This window comes from Brachycentrus maculatus, unplaced genomic scaffold (genome assembly GCF_059751285.1).
Source record: "Brachycentrus maculatus isolate JH-2025_06_01 unplaced genomic scaffold, ASM5975128v1 h1tg000329l, whole genome shotgun sequence".
In the NCBI taxonomy this organism is placed as follows: domain Eukaryota; kingdom Metazoa; phylum Arthropoda; class Insecta; order Trichoptera; family Brachycentridae; genus Brachycentrus; species Brachycentrus maculatus.
In genome coordinates, this window is record NW_028281078.1 from 127,905 (window position 1) to 151,290 (window position 23,386).

General features: G+C 30.4%; 1 protein-coding gene across 1 annotated transcript in view; it reads left to right on the forward strand.

The window, feature by feature from the left end:
* Positions 1-336: 336 nt before the first annotated feature.
* The window catches only part of LOC148304127 (uncharacterized), a 45,747-nt gene continuing 22,697 nt past the window's right edge, over positions 337-23,386 (forward strand). The window contains exon 1 of the mRNA XM_088268810.1: positions 337-1,277. Within this exon, the coding sequence (XP_088124936.1) occupies positions 497-1,277 (781 nt within the window). The 5' untranslated portion in view covers positions 337-496. The remainder of the gene's footprint in view (positions 1,278-23,386) is intronic.

Sequence of the window (23,386 nt, forward strand, 5' to 3'; positions counted from 1 at the left end):
TCCACCATTAAATAAAATACTTCAGAGTCGCGAGAAAAGGGATTCTACGTTATCAACTACAGAAAAATATATTTAAAACGTTAAAATATCTTTGAAAACAACATCATTTCCAGAGTAGATATTTTATAAGTTAATTCTTTGATATCTAGTTTTGAATAATCTTCACCGTATTTTTACAACTATTCTGAAAATGTCATAAACAAGATAAAAATTCTAATATGATTTTTTTATTCATTTCAGATACTTTAACATCAGGATTGAGAGGGGATATTGGACTTCAGAGTTTAAGGTTTATTAATTACGAATGTGCTATGGAACCTTAAAAATTCACTGAAAATTAATAAAAGGTAGCTCAAAATTAAACAAAAAAGTATATTACATATTGAAAGATGATTCTAAGAAAGTATACGAGGTGAAGTGAAACTGTCCTTACCATAAGTATAAAGTTTTAAAATTTAGTTGGTTGTGATGTTGTGTCAATAATTATGTTGTTAATATGGATCCTGTAGTATTCGAGGATAAGGATGTAGAAAATTACCAATATGCACCATTCTCAGCAATCGATATCACAAAACCCACCATGAACGGAGATTTGGTGAGGCATAAACAAGACGGTGGAGGAGGAAACGTAAAGCCAAACGAACGTGAACGAATTATCTGCTGTTTTTGCTTCAAAACTACGAAGCTAAGAAGACGACAATATATAGTCAGCTTCTTCACGAACCTTGGAATCTTCTCCTTGCTTCTGGGATACACGTTTCTAGGTTCGTTTCTATTCTTGGCCATAGAAGGAGGAAACAATCAAATAATCAAACCGAGGATGCTGCCTGATAAACAGTTTACGGGACAAGGAACGTCTGAAAAACAGATCAACGGAAGCAATCCACCGGACGATGAAAGATCCTCCGAAGAGTTCAGACAGCATTCGAGATTTTTAGATACAGCGGATAAGTTTCAAAACTATTCATTCTTGAGTGATGTTAACGCCGAAGCCCGTGCAAGAACTGTTGAAAATATCTGGGAGATTACGGTGTCTTTGAATATCTTATATAGGGAGAACTGGACGAGGCTTGCAGGTCAGGAGATATCCAAGTTTCAAGATGAACTCGTCCAAAGAGTTGCGCAAGAAATGGCAGCTCAGTACGGAGCTGCCTATCAAGAGATGGCGCTAGGAGGTGCCTCGCAGGTGTATGGAGAACTTGCGTATGGACACGATGACGGAGAGTGGAGTCTAGCCAAAGCGTTCTTCTACTCGCTCACCGTTTTAACAACTATCGGTGAGTTAAACTATTCTTAAATGGATTTTATTTGTGTACATTTTTCAAAATTGCAAAACAAAAAAAATACCCACATGTCCATAATTGCTATCAACTGAATAACAATATTATTCTTCTACTATTTTTTATTCTTATTCCCAGCTGACAATCCAACAATTTGGTGGTATGTAATGTCAAAAAAGAATGTAAGGGAGTCTGGATGGTTCCATTCTCTTCATATGCTCATATCATTGTCTTCTTCGTTGCCTTCCCTAATATATCTAAAGCATATTTTCAAAAGACAGATATAAGATTATTTTATTGTTGTATTTGTTTTAATTAATCAAAATAAATAGGAGTTTATGGTACCTGAATCAATGTTTCAGAACAAATGTCCATCCTGACTTGAAAATTTCACTCTTACCAGTTTTGATTCCTAGCTCTTCTCAGAGCATGACACTCTGCATAATAAGATAATCATTTATATAATTACACAGCTCAAGACATGTTCTGTTTTTCTTATAACCTACATCCAGATTTAAAAGTGCATAAAGCAATACAGTATATCAACACAGTTTTATCTTGGACATACTCAAAATGTTGCCATCATGAATATTTTTAAAAATAAGCACAGTCTCATTGAAAGTATCTGAAAACGAAATTCCACAATTTCATTAATTTTTAAACACTTATTCAAATGCAAAACAAAATACGTACTCTGAAAACAAAGTGGTTCACTTAACGTCATTTATTCCGGCACAAAACTCATTCAGGAGAGGGCATTAATTAGGCTAATCCTCGGCTACAGAAGGATGTAAGTGCGCGCTGGAAGGAGAAGCATAACTCCTCCTTACAGCCCGTAAGTAATGTGTTGAAAATCCTCGGCGTAATGCGGACCAGGTGGTTCCCGAGGCGAGTTATTGCGACCATTACCTGCCCATAATAGAGACCAGGTTTGCACAAAATGGAGGACCCACGTGCTATCGTGCCTAATAAAATTATTCCGCTTGTAAAATAAGATGTTTAAACTTAATGAGGCTAATATACAGATGAAAAGATTGAAACCGTTTGATTTGTGATGATTACATGTGATGAAAAGGTACTGACAGAGAATGTAACAATTGAAGAGACCATGAACGAAACACTAACGAAAATCAATACAAATTTGAAGAGGGAAGATAGTTTGTCATTGCTTACTATATCACCTCAATTTTTAAAAAAAAAATAAAAATTAAAACTATTAATAATGGTGAACACTTAATATGTACGAGGATTTTTCATAAAAATATATAAAATAAAAGTACAATCAAGTCCATTTTCTTTCAATTCATTGCATTAAGAGAGATATCACAAATTAGAGAGTAGGAATCTAGTATGTTCACATTTCCATATTAAACTCGGCAGTCACTTAATAATTTATAATTATTTTTTTTGTACATGTCTACCTATTTTTTTATTCATTTAATATAATTATTGTAAATAGGTATGAATAAATTTCAAAACTTTTGCCATTTTTAGAGCATAATTTTCAACAAAATTAATAAACCAATACTAATTTTTAGCTGCTTGAAATCCAAAAAACAAATGGACATATTAAATATAAAAGTAACAGAAAAAATATTTCTGAAAACTGTGGATAAAAGAAGTAAACTCACTCACATTTAGAAAAAAATTATTTTTTATTAAGTTGGAACCTGAATTAGAACATAATTAGCAATGTTGTTAGATTTCAGAGTCGTTTTGACATAATACAACTACTACTACTACCATCACGCCGTTTCCCCGCAGGGGTAGGCAGAGAGGATGGAACGCCACACTCTTCTGTCCTGACATACACTCCTCGCCTCCTTCACATCCATACATCTAGTCATACATGCCCTCCGATTACGCAGACTTTTGACACCGCCAGATTTTAGGTTCTGATCTGATCGTGCCAAGTCTTTTTCGGTCGTCCACGTTCTGTTTTCCCTCTCACATTCGCCACATATATTTTCTTAGTCATTCTCTCGCTATCCATTCGCTCCACATGTCCATACCACCGCAAAGAGCTCTTCCTAATCTTTTCAATTATTCCTCGTTCAGCCTTACATTCCTTTCTTATATCGTCGTTTTTAATTCTGTCATACAATGATTTTCCACACATTCGTCTGAGGGAGCGAATGTGTGGAAAATCATTGTATGACAGAATTAAAACATAATACAACATAATCAGTAATTGAAAAAATTGTTTTATACTGGCATTGCTTCTTGATAAACACCATGGCGTCAAATCCATTTTTTTAAAATAAAATTTAATGTTCGTGGTATTTCATGTTTGATTTTATAATTTCTAATACCACTTTAAAAGACCAAAACTTTAAAAGAACTGATAAGAATTTATCACTTTCGTTTAACGAAATACTTTTTTCTTTATAAACTTTAAACCATTCTTGTCGTGAACTGAGGACATGACTGGAATGAAGACCTCGTTTTGACCTTTTTGACCTCAACTATTCAGAAAGCCTCACGAAGTAAATATTATAATATAATGTTTCGAAAATTACAAAGCACTACTACATTTAAAAGCTCATTGTATTATCTAACTTACAAGATCAAAATATGCCTTTAAAAGTGTCTGGAAATTCAAATAAGTAATCGCGTACTTGTGGTGATTTTCAAATACTATTCTAAATAAAGATTAATAAAGTTTTACTTGTTTGTTTCTTAGCTGTATCCATAATATTTTATTTCCCTTATCATCAAATATTGCGAATTCAAAACAGATAGCATATATATTTTGTGCGCGTAAAAAAAGGATCGCAAACTCAATAATTAGTGTTATATATAACAATTTTATTTAAGTTTTACTTGGTATGTACTATTTAAATGATATCAAAGTAGTAAAGTTTTAATTCAACATGGATAGATTCTGCCACAAAATTACTATCGAATCGATTAATGTAATATTCAAGATTTAAATTGAAGTTAAGTTTTAAACGATATTAATTATCAAAATTTATCTCACTCCTCGGTAAATTGTTTTTACGGACAGCTTTTTGGAATGAAATGGAGACTAACATAACAATCAATGTCAACTTACTATTATTTGCTAGTTATTATAAATGACTTTATCTCAATAAATATAATATGCGTAAAACAAAAAGACATAAAAATTTAAGTTTTCTCTAAATATTGAATTTCACAGTGGAATTCTTACAAGATATCTAAAAAATGCATTTTATAACTCTTTTGAAATTGGGTTGGGATTCCGTGGTTGGCGTTGAATGAAAGTTTCTAGATTCGAACTTACTCTACCACAATTTGAAATCTATTTTAAACAACTAACAAAAATACTTAAAAAATGTACAAATATTTATTTTAACAATCTTATCTAAACATTTTTTCAAACTTATCTTCAAAACGAACCTTTAATTATTTTTTAAGACGAATATTAAATTATTATACGTGTTAATTTGAATTTTTTATTTTATAACAAAATTTTAAAAATTCATATAGACAAAAATAAACGCCTTAAAAAAGTCATTAATAATTAGTTCCAAAAATGTTAAACCAAAAATATCGGACCACAACTGTCCATTAGTGATATTAAGTTTTGTTTTATACTTGATTGGTTTTATAAAAAACCATAACGCTGTAAATAGCTATAAAATATACGATATTAACTAGTGCGATGTTCAAATTGGTATCATTACTACAAAATTCAATATAGATACGATAAAAAATAAGAATATAAATATACAAATATTCACAACTTCTACAATACATAAATCATTTTAACAAGGGTCGGGTGTAAATTTAAATTAAGCATTATCAAAATAATAATGTTTTTTTAATGTCACCAAAGGCACGTTACTGTAACCGAATTGTGGTGTGTTTGTACCCTTAGGCTTAAGCCTGCTAAGGGATGAAATTTAAAAATTATCGTTTTTGCAACTGTGGCTAATAAATACGATTTTATATCTCTGACATCACACCTTACTGGGAAAATTATTCTCCTGAAATTCAGCGATGAATTTCACATTTCAGCCAAATGTTCGATCCTGAAAATATGATGTGTCTCACGGCGAACATAACCTCATTTTCAGATAAGTCTTAAGATATTAAGATCGTAAAGTGTAACATCGGTTTCAATTTTGGCTCTGTCATCGAAAATTATAAAATAAATTTCGTTTCTTCTTTTTGCGGTTGGCAAAGAAAAGTACGTTACTAGACTTTGTGATGAAAATAATTTTATATTTGAAACAATCGAATAAGAAAGATTTATCAAGTAGGCATCAAATGTTCGCTTGTTTTGGAAAAAATATTGTTTTACTTTTAAACAATATAATGATTTTTCTCATTTATGTTAAAATATTCATTTGTTTCAAATCGCAAACATTTGTTTCAAATCACAAATTGTTTGTTTCATAAAACAAATTATTTGTTTTATATCGCAAATCCTTTGATTTACATAAAAAAATATTTTTTTATTTTCATCATTTGAGATTTTCCTAAATATGTATTCCTATAAAATATATTTTCCCATAATTCTATTTTTTGTACCCTCGTGGACAAAATCCGAAAGTGTTCTATAGTAGATTATTTTAATCTAAGTAGAATCTCAGCAAAATTTTAAATAATTTTTATGTGATAGATAAACGTTATTTTTATGTGATTAAAAACAGTTTGTTGTAATGAAATAAGAAAACTGCTTAAAACACAAGACAAATGAAGCAAAAAAACGAAAGAGCTGATTTTTTAAATATTTTCCCAATAAATCTGCCTTTTTGTACCCTCATGTATAAAATCCGAAGGTATTCGTTGAGGGATTATTTTAATTTAAGTAGAATCTCGGCAAAATAATTAATTATCTGTATTGGGTAGCTAACCACATAATTACGAAAAAAATCTTAAATCTTACAATTTGTAATGATGAAATTACAAACAGCTAAACATAAGACAAGGGAATGGTGGAAAAAATTAAAGAGTTGACTTTTGAAAACAATTTTCTAATATATCTGGTGTTTTTGCACCCCTATGTACAAAGTCCGAAGGTATTATTTAATGGATTATTTTAATCTAAATAGAATCTCGGCAAAAGATTTAATCTTTGTGTGGTAGCTAAACACAATAACTACAAAAGTACGTCAACAATCTTAAATCGTTAAAGCGGTGTGTAATAATAAAATTACAGCTACTAAACAAAAGAAAATGGAGGCAAAAAAAACCAAGGAGCTTACTTTTTAAAAACAATTTACTTTTATATAAATGTTTTTTTGTACCTCTTGTGTACGAGGTCCGAAGGTATTCTTTGAGGGATTATTTTAATCTGAGCAGAATCTCGGCAAAAGGTCTTCAAAGAGTTTGCTAAATCTATCAAAATTTCACTTATTCTGATATTCATCTCTAACAATTTTCCCTCTGTCCAATTTCATGCGAGGTCCGCCCAGAAAGGCCGCTCGCCCGAACACATAATGAGTTCCTTTACCACTCCGCTGAACCACAAAAGGAGACTACACGTTCTACAACTTTCTTCCATTATTGTTCTTATCTTTATCTTTTTCCCCTCGCTCTCCCAACTTCTTCCATTCCTCCTTTGTAACCCGTTCCCGGCACTCTAGTCGGGGATTTTGTTGTATTTTATTTTCGTCTGATTGAAACGAAATTTGCGAGATTGGTCTTCAATAGAGCAGAAGGAAGGGGGTCAACTTATCTTTACTGTCACTTGTCATCAGAGAAAATCTTTCAGCTCTTAAAATTATATAATCAATTTATCTTTTTCAAAATTGTATTGAAATAATTTATTTTGTAATATAACACTCTCCTTATCATTCATCATTCACTATGTGTAATACCTTTTTTATAAACACTTATTCGTGACTAATGGTTTCGGAATAATCATTCCATCATCAGGTCATTAAAATAAAATTATTTCGGTTTGACATTTGTACAAAAATAAAATATTCTTTCAATAGTGGTATTACACAAAGTAAACGATGAATGATAAGGAGAGTGTTGAATTTTTTTTATTTATTAAATTGTAAATGAAAACACTTGTTTACAATTATATTAAAGTAAAACCTTGAAATAACAGACCTCTTTTTAACGAACTACGGATATAATGGACAAAATATAATAATTAACGGTTAATATTTTACATGCATAAATTCAAGTTTAGTCACATGTAAACAATTTAAGCGGCCATTATAAACAAAATTATGTCTCAAAACTTGATTCCTTTTTCAAAACAAGATTGATAAAAGTAAGCGCGTCGAAATCAAACAGCAACGTCACTTTGCGACGCACGTCCGAAGACAATAAATAGGATTTAATTAACATTATTTTTGACATCTCAACAAAGACAAAGCAGAGTGTGAAAATCTGGGTATTTACAGGGCTTACGACTTCATGGGTATTTTTTTTTCAAGGATTTGATTAGTATGATTGTCAATCATGGGTAGAATCGGTGAATGTTACACGTGTGTAAAGTGATCACTTATTTAACCAGCCCTCCATAAGCCCTGTAAATGCCAAGACTTCCATATTCTTCTTTATCTATGATGAGATGTCAAAAATGACTAAAAATTCGAGATTATTCAGATTTGTGAACTAGTATTTGGACCCACTCAAAATGTTGTAGGAATTTGTTTGTTTAATTATATCTAAATGCAGTGCTCACTATTTCAAACAAAAGTTTTTTGATTTATTTTAAATAACGGATTTTTGTCTTTTACGGACACCTCATCCCTCCAATTACTCTGTTATTTAAAGGTTTTACCATACAAACAATATTCCCATGAATGCTGCTTGGGTCTTTCAAAAACCTCCCTTTGAAGTACGCGTAATTTTCAAGCACTTCAGAGAGGAAGTTTTAATTGAAATTACATATGTTAAAATTAATAAATTAAGTCTTCAAACAATGGAAAATAATTACCGGGATATTTGATGAATGTACTTCCTATCAATAATGGGGTGAGTGTATAAGCAACTCGCATTAATATTTGCTTTATGAGTCATCATTCAGGCGTAATCATTGTGTGGAAGTGAATTATCGCATCCATTTCGTGGTCCTTTCAACCGGTCAAAGGCTTCCCGATATCAGGATATGATGCCAAAATAATATCATACCATAAGGGTTTCCAATAATACAATATTGTCAAAATATATTTATCCATCACCGTTTAAGAGAGACCTTAGGGCGAATAAAGGGATCGTATTGTTTCATTACTATGTGGTTCATATATTTGACATAAAAAATAAACGAATGAATACGATATGAAAAAAATACTTATAAATACTTTGTAAAATAACAATATACATACATCATTTTCAAATACCATATGTAAATCTAATTTTATAGTCGTGTCCTTGGGACGTTGAAGGATGAAGAGGTGTAGATTAACAATAACATTTATTTTGTATGATAAAAGTATAAAAGTCATAATTAAAATATAACTTTGCTTTAAAATCACTAAAGACATTTTATTATGACTTAATTATAATGTCTACCGGTTAGCTTCCAAACCGGTAGACATTATAATTTAGTAAGTTTAAAATATTTATAGTGTTTTTAAAACAAAGTTACATTTTAATTATTAAATGGAGAATCACAAAGTAAGTTCGTCAAACATAAATTATATGTATAAAAGACATTTTTTATTACGAAATTTTAATTGAGAAAAATCTTGATGAGAATAAATTTCAAGGTGTTTAAATCAAGAAAATACAATAAAAATAGACACACTCAAAATATATAATTTTGAGAAATAAAAAGACTTTGTTTTTTGTTCCACTCACATTCATTCATTCAAACCCTTATCCGCACCCCAATGGTGCACAGGCCACTGCAGCATATAAATGCAGTGTTATCTTGATCATCAACACAAGAAGGAAAGGTGATCAGCCCTCCGCTTCCGGTACCAGTCCAGGGTAATATTGAATAAATATAAGAGTGAAAAAATCACTTATATTTATTTAACCCCCTCTGGGAATCGAACCCGGGACCTCCAGTACGGTAGCCGAGCGTACTGACCATTACGCTACGGAGGCGGACACTTAATGTGAGTGGATAAAAAAACATGGTCTTTTTATTTCTCAAAATAATATATCACTATGATCCATGCTTTTAATATTCAAAATACACTCAAAATATTTGAAAAACTGTTGAAATGTAATAAAAAATCGTATGTCAGGCGTGTCCAAGTATGTAAAATAATTTTACTTTTTTCCAAGGATTCTGTTTATAAACTTTAAAAAAAACTATTATTTCAACCGTAGATATCACCGACAATGCTACATGCAGTAAATGAATTCAATCTAAGTATAATTACCACTTTCAGAAATTTGATAAATGTTGTCAGTCATGGGTAGAATGGTGAATGTCGCAAATGTGTTTTAAGTGATCACTTAAATTAGCCAATAATTTAAATTCCCGGACTTCCTTATTTTAGCCACTAAAAGATTGTTTCCATCTTTCTTGAGATACCAATTTAACAACAGTCAATAATACATTATTTATTGATTCGGCATTCACTTTTTGAAATGACATGGAAATTTTTAAAAAAAATAAACATTTGTTTAATACAAATATTGACTTTTTCATAATCACTTGTCGATGTAAACAACTGTAGTTTTCGAAACTAGTCGTGTGTAATGATATTAAACTCAATAATTGGTTTCATACAAGTGTTAAAAAAATTTAAATTACAAAAAAGTAACAGTGGATTATTATTCTAATATATAATTTTTTTTTATTATAAGTGAAAAAATTTTATGTTTTTTTTTTAAATACACAAATATTTCTATTTCATGCTATTTATGTGAGCTTAAGCGGCTCCTTATTAGAAATAGGTATCAAATTGTAGTAGAGTGGGTTCGAACCGAGAAACTCTGACTTCTGAGTCCGCGACACTAAGCACGGGACCACAACCCGACACATCTATATAAGCATTTATATATTTGCGATAAAAATATGATATAAAATGAAAGGAATCAGTAGTTATTATTCATAATAGAGGCGCTTCTCGCTTAAATATTTTCCTATAAACTCGGGAGAGTATCCTCGTAAAACTAATGCCCCTTTTTATTAAGATATTTTATATCTCTATCTTGGCAGCCCATCGGCCCTATAAGTGATCTCAATCTATGGGACAGTTATAATAAAAAAGATTTTTTCGGTCACCATAAATGTTTAATGGATTAGATTTTCGAGTCCATTTACCTTATTGATTCGGGTATTTCGGACTTTATGTAGATATTAAAAAACAATATAAATTCACGTTTTTTTGCATTTTTTTATCAAAAACAATTACTAAAAAAAACAAAATTGAACTAAGAATATTGACATTCAATTAATGCATAAATGACTTCCGAAAAAACGGTGCTAATTCGAATGTATGCAAGTGAATAATTAAGTTGATAAAAAAATTATGAAATCATAGTGAATGACTGAATGCAGTCAAAATGCGATCTCTCAGACGAATGTGCGACAAAACGATGTATGAAAATGTTCGAAATGTGGTGAAATAAGAAAATAAAAATGCAAACTGAGATAAGCATTGTCGATAAAATTAAGAAAGGTGTTTTGAGATGGTTTGGGCATGTGGAACGAGTGAGTGAGGAAAGCATGTTGAAACTAGTTTCTGAGGTGAATGTAGTATGTAAAAGAATCAGAGGAAGATCTAGCAAAACTTGCTTGGCATGATCAGGTATGTCAAATAAGTATTTCAGAAGACTTTATAAATAAATACTGTCACATTATTTAACATTTAATTCTAGAATATCCTACGAGGATATTTATCACCTTGTTAAATATTAAGTTCTAGAATTTCTCACAACGAAATTTATCATTTCGATGAATGAACATCCTTCAAGCGAATAAAAATAAACCCTCTAGCATAGACGTACATTTTCCATACAAAATATTTCTCTCAGACACTTCAGGAAACCGATGAAGATATTCTATTCTGAGCAGTATATAAATATAATAAATAAACGCCAGTCTCTCATCCCCTATCAAAACTGTCAGCTTACAAAGGTGCTATTTAGTTTTCCCGAACCCCTTTGCAAATTTGAACTCTGCGCGAAATGCATTCGACATTTTTATTAAACCAACTGCCAAAGTGGAACATTTTCCCTTATTAAATGTACGAAATTCGGGAAATTCGAGGGAAATTCTTCACGTTTCTGGAGCTTAGTTCAAAATAAGGAATTTCTTCGTAAATTCAGGCCAAACGGAATTTTGTTTTTACCGAAAATTGTTTAGGAACATTTAGTTAGAACAGAAAACAAAATTTTAAACGTTTACTTTAAAAATTGTTGCTATTTTCTTTTATTATTTTTAGGTTTTTCTTCTAAAAAAAGATCAATTTAAAAAATCGTTTTTCTTTAATTTGATATCTCTACGTAAATCAGGAATGTAAAATCATTAAGCTTGTCAAATGAGACTTGTTCGCTCCGCTAAGATTAAGTACATTTAAAAGAAGATGAGACGTCAAAAAATAATATAAAAAAATATTTTGTTAAATGTTTTACGCAAATACTTTGTGGTACGTTTTCTAAACTTTATGAAATAAAACAACTTTTTAAAACCATTTTTTATTAGTTCTTTTATTTAACCGGTTTTGACAATATGAGTACATGTTTAACCTTGATGATGACAAGGTTCTTGTCGAAACCGGTGGGTGAAAAATACCAATTAAAAGTGGTTAAAAATATTGTTTTATTTTATTAAGTTTATAAAATGTAACAAAGTATGTACGAAAAACGTTCAAGAAAATATATTTTCATTATTTTTTTAAACCCTGGATTCTGTTTGAGAAGGCATTTATTAAAATAAAGTAAAAAAATCTACAAAAGCGAATAGTCAAAAGCTCGTTCGATTAATCACCGTGCTTCGATAAACCATTTGTGTAAACCAGTTAAGCTGAAGATACATTGCCCTGCGTCTAGTCCCGGATCGTTCAGCACTTTCCGGATGTTTTCCGGTAGCTCGCCGGACACATTCCAGACATTCGGAAACGGAAAAATGTCTGCCGGACGGATGGACCTTGGTAATTGAAACTAACTACAGCTTGCGTGATCTGGATACTAATGTAAAGCTTAAACTATCTTTATATGTGCATTTAAGAATAACTCTTACATGACACAAGAAAGCACCTTATAGCAAAGCACACAAATCACAATTAACACATTTTAACATATCAATACAGATGAAGAAGAAAACGAGAGTCTGGGCATTTACAGAGCTTACAACCTATCATTAGCTGGTTAAATTATCACTTTACACACGTGTTACATTCACCAATTCTACCCATGATTAACAACCAAACTATTTCGACTAATTTTTGGAACCTCTAGACATATTGATGAATCTCGTGACCTAGTGTATGGGAGTTCACAACAGCCATCTATGTTGGAATAAGGAAAGCTTTTATTAAGCGGAGTTATTGAGTAGAATCATGGGTAGATTTAATAATAATAAATAATTAAACCCTTATCCGCACCCCAATGGTGCATAGGGCACTGCGTCATATAAACGCAGTGTTATCTTGATCGTTTACACATGAAGGAAAGGTGATCAGCCCTCCGCTTCAGGTACCAGTCCAGGGTAATATTGAATAAATATGACAGTGAAAAAATCACTTATATTTATTTTACCCCCCTTGGGAATCGAACCCGGGACCTCCAGAACGGTAGCCGAGCGTGCTGACCATTACACTACGGAGGTGGACAAAATTGCTTGGGTAGATTTGGTAAATGTTAATTTAACTTAACAACCCTATGACAAGTCATAAGCCCTGTAAATGCCCAAATTTCCATATTCCTGTTAACCTCATTCAGATATCAGAAATGTTAATAATTACGTTAAAATTTATTTGATTGAATTGTAAAAAGTTCTGTTGTACATATATTTCATACAAGGTACATCAAATAAGCTTAGGAATTTTCAAACTTAATTTAAATAAATAAGAGAATGTTTTTGATCAAACGTAATAAATTAATTTTCTTGTCACAAACTGAGAAAATTTTAATCGAGCCATTTTCTTTATTAAGTTTCTTAATTATTACGGAATACGAAGTTGTTCACAATGAACATGTCAATCAATGGTAATAAACTTATTTTCTACGTGTGTAATTATGAACTCACAAATTGTATTGCAAGTCTTTTTCTAGATTTGGAAATATATATGTGGAAATATATATTATTTGAACAAATGTTATATAATGTTGTTTAAAATAAATTTCAAAAAGGAAATGTTAGAAAATGTTTTCTTTTAAATATTATCCTTTTTTGTAGATTACGTGAATTTGTGAATGAAGTATAAAAAAATCACTGTCACATTTTTTGTTTTAATAATCTAATTTTCCCATATATTTTTGTACATTAAAGAGAATAATTTTTAATTTTAATTATATTTTTTTTAATACCGTATTTCTAATTATAAACACATACGGGGAAAAAATGGATCCATGCGGATTTGCGTACCTCGTACGAGCACCCCAGCAAAAAATGGCTGAAATTAATTTTCCGTATTATTTTATGAAGTAAAATAGTAGTTGACATTATTCTCGTATTCTGGTACTGTGATGGACTTTGTTGCGCAATATCGATATTATTTCGTCTGTTTCATAATATTTTTACATCATTTATTTTAATTAAAAATCTGCCCTTTTCACGTAAAATCTTGAAGAAAAACTCACCAGTCAAAGGGATAAACAATTAATGTAGACGAAAACGAATACGAAGTATTTCAACAAAAAAATGTAACTTTTTTAATCAAAAATTTAAAAAACTATTATTTTATTACATGGAATTGTGAATCCCTTATATTCTGCTTGGGTGGATTTAATCGATTTCATGTAATACAGGAGACAAATCAATAATAAAATATTCAGTTTACTACTGTGGTCCCGTGGTTAGTGCCGTGGACTCTTAAGTCAGAGTTTCTTGGTTCAAACCCACTCTACTACAATTTGATACAAATTTTTAATTATGAGCCGCCTAGACTTACAAAAATAGTATAAAATAGAAATATTTGTATAAAAAATAAAAACAAAAATATTTCATTTATTTTTTAAAAATTATCTTAAAATATTATTGGAAAGAGAGTTTGAACCTTTTACTTAGCACAAATTAAAATAATTTACTTTGAGTTTTAATGGATATTTCTTTATTAAGTTTACCAATTTCCATTGAAATCTAGACATTATTTACAAATGAAAAAAGGATAAAGTAATTTGATATTAGAAAAATGTATAAAATAATGCGAAGTTAAAATAAGGGAAATAAAAAAATAATAATAATCACAGTCAGCAATATTTATAAGAATTATCTCGAACACTTAAAATTAAATATACCACGTTGTTTAACTTATAATATTCATAACGCGCTGTTTTTTTTTCTTCTTAAAATTATTGGTTTTTCAAAATTTTACTATTGAGTACGTAAATTATTGTAGTTGAGTACGTAAGCATTTAAAGGTAAGAATATTTAAAAAAAAACACATTTTTTACTTTACTTTAAATATACTAATAACGCATGTGGTTTATTTTTGGTAGGTGAAAGTGTAATAGCAGTATTGTTGTAATATAGTATTGTTTAATAGATTTATATTATCCACTGACACTTCGTGATGGAATTGCATTTTTAATATATTATTAGATTAAAACCAATATTTTTAGCTTTTCCACTTTATTTTTACTTGACCAGCGACCGGGTTTCGTCGTTACCGACATCATCAGACTGGTCTATGGTCATGCTATTGTAGTGATTGTCTTAACACTGGGAAAAATAGGTTTTGAAACCGATATACTGAAAAATATTAACTGTCTACAATGATTATCAGTTTTATTTTTGTTATTTATTTCACTATTTTATGTTTTTTTGTTATCTTTACTAACGTGTGCAGAAGATTAACAAATAATTTCTAGCACTTTCAAGAACATTCATTAAGTCGGTATATATTCGTATCACGTTCTTCCATTTTGTGGATTTATATGGCATGTATTGCGATACCAATTAATTTCCTGGTACGTCGGATAGCCGCACTGTTGTTCGCTCGCGAGTACCTTTGTGCCTAGTCAGCAAAATAATAATATATGGGACGTAGGATTAATCGAACGGACCGCGCTCAACCCCCGTTAGACCTTTAAATTGCGCCCATAGATCAAATCCATTTATCTTAAGATATTCAACTGATTGATTTATTTGTATATCATATAACTTGAAAGCAATCAATGAAGTGAAAATATTAACAATATGATTAGTTTGGTAATAAACTGGCTGATAGCTAACATTTTTTTGCGTTTTAGATGTAAAACTAGCCAGAGAAGTTTTACTTGGTAATTACCACTTTTTCTTCAAATTTTTTGTGACTCCGTATCGATCTGGAATGCATCGAAAATTAAAATGGATAGATATTACGATGGACAAGTTTAAAAGCTGCTATATAAGAAAATGATGAATGGTTGAGATAAGCATTATCGGTAAAATCCAGAAACGCGTGTTGAGTGGTTTGAGCATGTTGTATGAATGCGTGAAGAAATAACATCAAAACAAATTTATGAGGCAAATGTAGTTAGAAAAGGGAGCAGAGGAAGATCAAGGAAAAGTTTGCATGAACATCGTAGGATATTTAAATAATTGAATGTGATCAAGTTAGGAGTCGAAATTGGCGAGTATGCACATAAAATGAAATGCATTGCAGAAAAATTGTTTGCAAAGATAGATTGGTGTAGTGTTCTTTTTTCTCTGTCTACCATTGTGGGAAGCAAGGTGATGAATACTTACTTTTTTGTTGTTGTTGAAATAAATACACCCCATTTTTAAGATTTAGTTTACAGGCAAAATTATTGTTTATGAAAACGGGGAAATTGTGTCAATTTACCTTCTTAAAAAATTGTTCGTTGAATGTTTTGAATCGAGATTCATTTTCTTGTGTGTTATTTTTTGTTCTCCCGTAAATCTTGAATTAATCCAAAAATTCTATTCCTCGGTTTTAGCACGCGAACTCTTAAGCCCGTGCAACGGATGCTTTGTAATTGCTCACAGAGTCTAAAATCCCTCGAAAACGTAAAATATTTCTACTACACGCTTTCCTTCACCCAGGAAGCGAAGAGCGAGGAAGGATGAATAGGAAATTGGGCCATATTTCAGGGGATTTTACAATATATTTGTGTGTGCGGAATGTATTATTCGGACACTGCCATTATTAAGGATAGACGTTGTGAAAATTCTCCTAAAAAGGACATAAAAATGTACATCCCTTGCACTGTTTTTATAGCGATTCTTCATTTCATTTTATGTTTTTACTTTTCTGAATTTCATTTCGTTAAATATATATTCTCACTACTTTGAACATAGTTTTGACCATCAACTCTTAACATGTTAAAAAACATATGTATTCGTATCTGTCTATGTGTGTGTATTTATATAAAACACGTATCAAAATATATTATAAGAGACCTTGGTTACTCTGAAAGAAAGTTTTGATTAAAATGGATAGATATACCACAAAATGCCTGTCAAATCATTCAATGAATATAAATAAAGCTAAAAAAAAGACAACTTAAAAATGTGCAATCAAATAGCAAAATTTTAAACTTACAAAGTATTTATAATCAATGGGAAAATTTGCAAGTATAATAAGCAAAGGGTACTGGCGGAAATTCACCACAGAAATTCTAAATTTTTACTAGAAACAAATAAGGATCTTAACCAGGACCTTGACAAGACACTGCGGACTGAGGAAGCACAAGTCAAAATTTGGACTGCGTGATTTGCAGATTTTGTATGGAGGATAACGAAACACCCATCTAAATTCTCTATAATTTTGACGCACTCGCTCGCAATCGAAAAAGTCACAGCCTTGGAGGGCCACTACTGGAAATAGACGTAGTTCACAATATACCAAATATGGTTGCAGTGACACAAGTGATAGGAAATCTCTTGACCTCTTTATAAAAATTATAAAATAAGTATTATGAAGCAGTGAAAAAAATTGTAATGTGATCAAATCAACTAATCTAACTAATGCAAATATCGATTTTGATCACATCAATCAACGCACATACCGATCTACCCCGAAATGCGTTAAAAGCGTTTTGAGTTCGAAAATTTCATAAAATCTTTCCTTTCCTCGATTATAAAATATCTTTTGGAAAAATAACTCGTAACTTTTCTTCAAGGTTTTTGGACTTTATTAATGACGGTGACAGTCCCGCAGAAATGACCGGCGATTAAATTCCGGGTTTCCACGAAAACTTTTTTCCTTTGAAAATCCAATTTTCCTTTTTGCTGTGTTTCTCAGATCGCTTTTTACATAATTCCCCTTTCTCGGGAACTTTGGGGCGAATTCCAAATCTAAATTAGCTACCCTTAATAACAAAATCAAATCAAAATATTTGCAAGATACCTAAGAGGTATTCGATGCCAACCTTACTTAGCGGATATGAATTTCAAGACCGCATTCAAGATAGCGCTGTGATTAGTTTTATTTTATTTCATTTAAGAAAATGATTTTTTACTTCTTTCTATCTCTAAAATGCTTTATAAATAGCCAAGGAACATGCATAAATAGAAATGGTGGTTATTTACGGCGAAATAAGTTGGAAAAGAGCACATTTATTTTAAAAAATCCCATTTAGAAATTTAATTATTTTCTACAGATAAAGTAAGTTTAACAAAGCGTTATTTTTGAGGTAGGAATGTTGAAGGCTTGGCATTCATAGAACCTTCATTTCCTGATTTAAGGGATAACTTCAATACGTTATATTTACCACTCTACCTTTCTTTGATAACCACACCACTGAAACGCCGGATGTCTTATTTATTTTTTTAATAAAAAAATAATCATATTATTTTTTGACATCTCATCAAAGATGAAGAAGAATAAAAAAAAAAATAATATGAAAATAACTCCTGTAATTGGAGATAATCCAGATTTTGTGAACAAGTATTTGGACACACTCAAAATGTTGTAAAAAATAATCAATAAAATAAAATGGTTGAAATAAGACAATAATCTTAAAATAATCTTTTTATGAAAAATAACTAACACATTTGGAGATAATCCAGATTTGTGAACTAGTATTTGGACATATTCTCAATATTATCAATATTTAAAAGAGACGGGTACGTCTCGAAACTGGTAGAAATATAAATCTCGGTGAGTGGTTATATACTAATATTATTAATATTTTTGTAAAAAAAATTAATAAGAAGTAAGTATTTGGACACTCTCAAAATGCTGATAAGATTTGTTTATTTATTTTTACTTCAAACTCTTTCATCTTTATCAAATTAAATAAAACACAATATTACTTCAAAGTGGATCAAATCCAAAATTTGTAAAAAAAAAGTAGACGCACTCAAAACGTTCCAATACTCAGCTATTTATGAACTTTTATCTTCATATCTTAAAGTCTTTCTGGTGTATTCATTTTCTAATTTGTATAAATAACTTATGAAGTTTAAAATGTTCAAATTTATCGTATTAAAACTTTTTATGCTCCTAAAATTAAAGTTTTGAAGTCTTTTATTATTATTTTACTTATTAAATATCATATTGTATTCATTTCTATTATATCACGTATTTCTATGCATTCAGAATCGAACACTGTATGTGAAGTTTAGTCTTTGTTTTAGAATTGTACCCTTGTGACGTTGAAAGTACAAGGGGAAAACTATTTCTTATAAAGTATTTATTTTTTATCAGTTCGAAGCAAAAACGATCAAAAGAAAGCCGTAGTCATTCTCATATTTCTATAAAATTAAAACATTATGAAAAATAAAAATAAAAATTGACACATTTTCAACAAAGGTATTTTAAATATTACCTTAGCTATTATGCAATAGAGAAAATAATAACCTTTAATTAAAACATAATTAAAACCCTATTTTTCAACCCCTGTGTAATATACTTGACTTTTTTTAATAAAATAAAAACACTTAATTTTTTTGGAAGTTTTATTTTTCAATATATATTATTGGTATCTCAACAGGGACAAAGCATTTTTTAAGAGAAACGAAAACACTAAAAAGTTCACAGTTTAATAAACTTTACCCCTTTTAATAAATGCTTCATTAGTTTCATTTCAGTTTCAAGCCATGGACGATTTTGATCAAAGAAAAAAAAATTAAAAAATGAATGGAATTATTTTAAAGTTCACGCTAAGTCTCTTGAATCTTCCATTCTTATTTGACTCTACTAAAACTTGATTTTTCAACCCTTTTTCCTCCCTCCCTGAGTTCCGATTTGCATAATAATTAATTCCTCTCCAGGACAAAAAAGAGGGGGTTAAATATTCATAATTTGTATCCAGTTTCATTTGAATAACATTAAAAATGGAAATTTCGCATACCTTAATTTTTTATTACTTTGAAATGATGAAAAAAAAACATAGAACGATACACGATGCAGTCAAATAACCATATTAAATTACAGAATAGAATAATGGGCCTTGGTCTGATGATGGATGTGAAATAAACCTCTCTAAGTCGTGTGTCCATAAAAATCCTCGAGATATGTGATATTTTAAATGGGAAAGTATGTGAACACATTTTGGAATACTTCTTGTCTATTTTTGCTTAACGCTATGATAATAGGTCATATAAAAAGTCTGTGCAGTTTTTTTGCCACTAGATGATGTTGATGCTTATATATCAGACAAAACTAAACCGATTGCTTTGAATGAACATGTGCTTGAAAGGAGACATTTTAGTCTACATTTTTGAAAAAATTGATTTCCAATTCATTAGATTTGGAAAAAGTTATATTGATTTTAAAATGAATGAAACATCTGATCAGTCGTCACTAAATGTATACATTTGTTTATTTTTTATAAAAGAAATTACTTGGTCAATATCAACATTTCTAAAATCGATTGTGACACGTATTTATCACTGTTATGATACGGAATGCATCAAAATACGTGTGACAATAGATTTTAAGAAAATATATAATATATCAAGTGAAATTTAAATAAATAATGCACCGTTATTACCATATCAATCAATCAAAACAAATCGAAAGCGTAAGAAAGTCACATAAAATACAAGACAAAACATTTTGAAGCATTTCAGTAAAGTTTGAATCTTTTGCTTTATGGCTATATACAAAGAATGTTGTTCAATGCGGAAATTTCAGGGATAAATTAAAGTTTTGAATATTGAATGCATTAACTTTGTGGATCATATTGATATATTATTTCGAGAAATAAAAATACTTTGTGTTCTGATCCACTCACATAACTCACAATGTGAGTGGAACAGAACACAAAGTATTTTTATTTCTCGAAATAATATATAAATTAAAGTCATCAGCAAATACAAAAATGATAATTTTTTGTAATTAACGTTGCTAACAGTACACGAAAAAAAACTTGAAAATGTAAAATAAATATTAAAAAAAACCCTAAGCCATTTCTATAATAAAACTTTATATTATTTACGATATTCTTTCCCAATTTAAATTTTCAGGGCAGTTTATTTTCCGAATTTTTGCATCAGTTGTTAAGGGTTGAGTTTCAACTGAAGGTTGTCTCCTAAATCTACCGTGAATTTATATCCTACCTTCTCCGCCTACATAAGAATGTAGCTTGGGAAAGTTAGTTCTTATTTTTATCTTTTCAGTATTCTAAGAATAAAATACTTACTTTCCGATGCTTTGAACTCAATTTATTCCTGTAACTTTTAAGGGGTGCGCAAAATATAGGACGACTTTTAAATGATTGTGAAAAAAGCGATGTATTTAATCATTATTTAATTTTTATCGGATAAATTTGGTACCAAAAATACATGATTATTTGGATTTAAAATATGACGTCCATACATTTGCAAACATCATTCAGCCCAGTCAGTTAGAGGCATTCCATTTCAAATCTGTTTTAATAGATCTCCTATAGTTCAAAGCGGTTTTCCCAGGTAAACTCTACTGCCTCTTCTAAAGAAGTAGTTATAGCGTTTGGCGATCACGATGGAAGTCGCAGATTTGTTACTCATTGGGGGTTAATGTAAAAATTAATGATTTATCACGCTTATATAGTAGATGTTTGTATTAAAACCTTGCACTTGTAGCGCAGGACTGATCATTTTACCTTGAAGTTATAAACGACCAAAAAACTGTTTCTATGCGACTTTATGCTTTATGCACTATTGTGATAATACCAATAAATTTTTTCCCTATGTATATTGTTTGCGAAGACAGAATGGTAATGCGTCCTATTCTCTCTGCCTACCCTTGCAAGCAAACAATGTGATGGTTATTTAGTTACTTGGATCTCCAATCTTTAAGTATGAAACATCTGATGAATCGTGTTTATAACCTCCTAGAATCGCTTTATGTACTATTGTAGTGTTCCGCAAACTTTTTCTCTTCAAGTTACACCTGCCAAATCAAGAATTTTTAGAGGCACACCAAAGAAAAAAACAAACTTTTTTTAATGCTGATTTATTTTTTTAAATTAATACAATCCGAATACATGCATAACATATGATGTTTGACGCGAAACGTGATCCTACTTATCTGAGCGGTAAAAATTTGGAACAATTGTTGATAATGCTGCTCTCACCGGTGATCGTCCTCAGGTGTTCTTTTTTTTTAAATTTAATTGTATTCAGAGTCAAAAATTTCAATTCAAACGCTCTTCGAGCACCAAAGCGCCTCACGCGTTTGGCTTTCAGCTATTTTTAGGTGTGTTATATTCACAAAACTAGATTTTTTCCGCGGCACACCAACTTATCACCACGGTACACCACACTTTGCGGAACACTATACTATTGTACTATTTATTAAATATTAAACAGATATGTATAATATTATGAGGTGCAATGGGTTCCCCACAAGACACCGGACCTTTCTAGCGGAAGTGCTGAATTAGCGGTTATTATTGTAATCTAGAATTGTTGAATATAATGACATTCTTTAGAGCCTTGAGGTAGTCAGCACGTGTCATAGACACAAATATGTACAAACAATTAAACTGATAAGAATAATCAAGTAATTATATTGCTTTTAAATTACCATACTGTGGTAAATTATTTAAAAATTAATATTGTGTGCAAACGAAACCTAATTTTTAAAAACTCTTTCTTATTATACATATGTACATACAGATAGTACGCACATAGGAGTATGTATAATATAATAACAACAAATAAAATTGACATCAACAAAAATGAAGAAGAATATGGAAGTCTGAATATTACTAGGGCTTACGACCTGCCAAAGGCTGGTTAAATGACCACTTTCAAACGCCATTCGCCATTATTCTACACACGTCACAAGTCACACACACGGTCAACCAATCTCATGATATTCCATGATTGAGTTCAAAACAGCCGTCTATTATTTGATTTAGAAAACTTTTATTTAGTAGAGACCCTTTTATTTGTATGCAAGATCCGAACTCAGATTTTTGAGATGGATTGAGATTGTTGGGTTATATATCCAAAATTAAACACGGTTATTGGATTGAATTCTACTTTTATTTACAAATATGTGATGATATGTGACGTATTTCCGAGTTCGGTTGTAAAGACATTATCAAACACATGAGTGTTTGATAATGTCTCAATAAGACGAAACGCGTCACATATTATCATATATATTCAAATAAAAGTAGAATTCAATCCAATAACCATGTTAAATTCTGTATATATTACCTTACAATTCAAAATGGAATTCCACCAACTCTCTGCAGTTACAATAAATGGATTGAGATCTCAAAAATGAAATGTAAATGTTTGGAGATACTCGAAATGTTGTGAAACTTGTTTTGGATTATCTGTGCCTTCTTAATAAACATAAGTTATTTAACTAAAATACACAATTCGGCACTTGAATTAAATACACGTCTTCTTTTTAAAAAAATCCTGACAAAATATTAAAATCTTGGCATTTACATTTGTAATTAAAAATATACTTAGTAAATACCACTATTTCTTAAAATCTACTGTGACACGTGTTTCGATGCATTCCGCATCATTTTCAAACAATACGGATGCGGAATGCATCGAAACACGCGTCATAGTAGGTTTTAAGAAATAGTGGTATTTACTATGTGAGTTTTTTTTATTAAAAATTGATAGGTTTTACCACAAAGTGACGGTCGAATCAATTAATTCAATTTACATTTGTCTTAGAATTGGT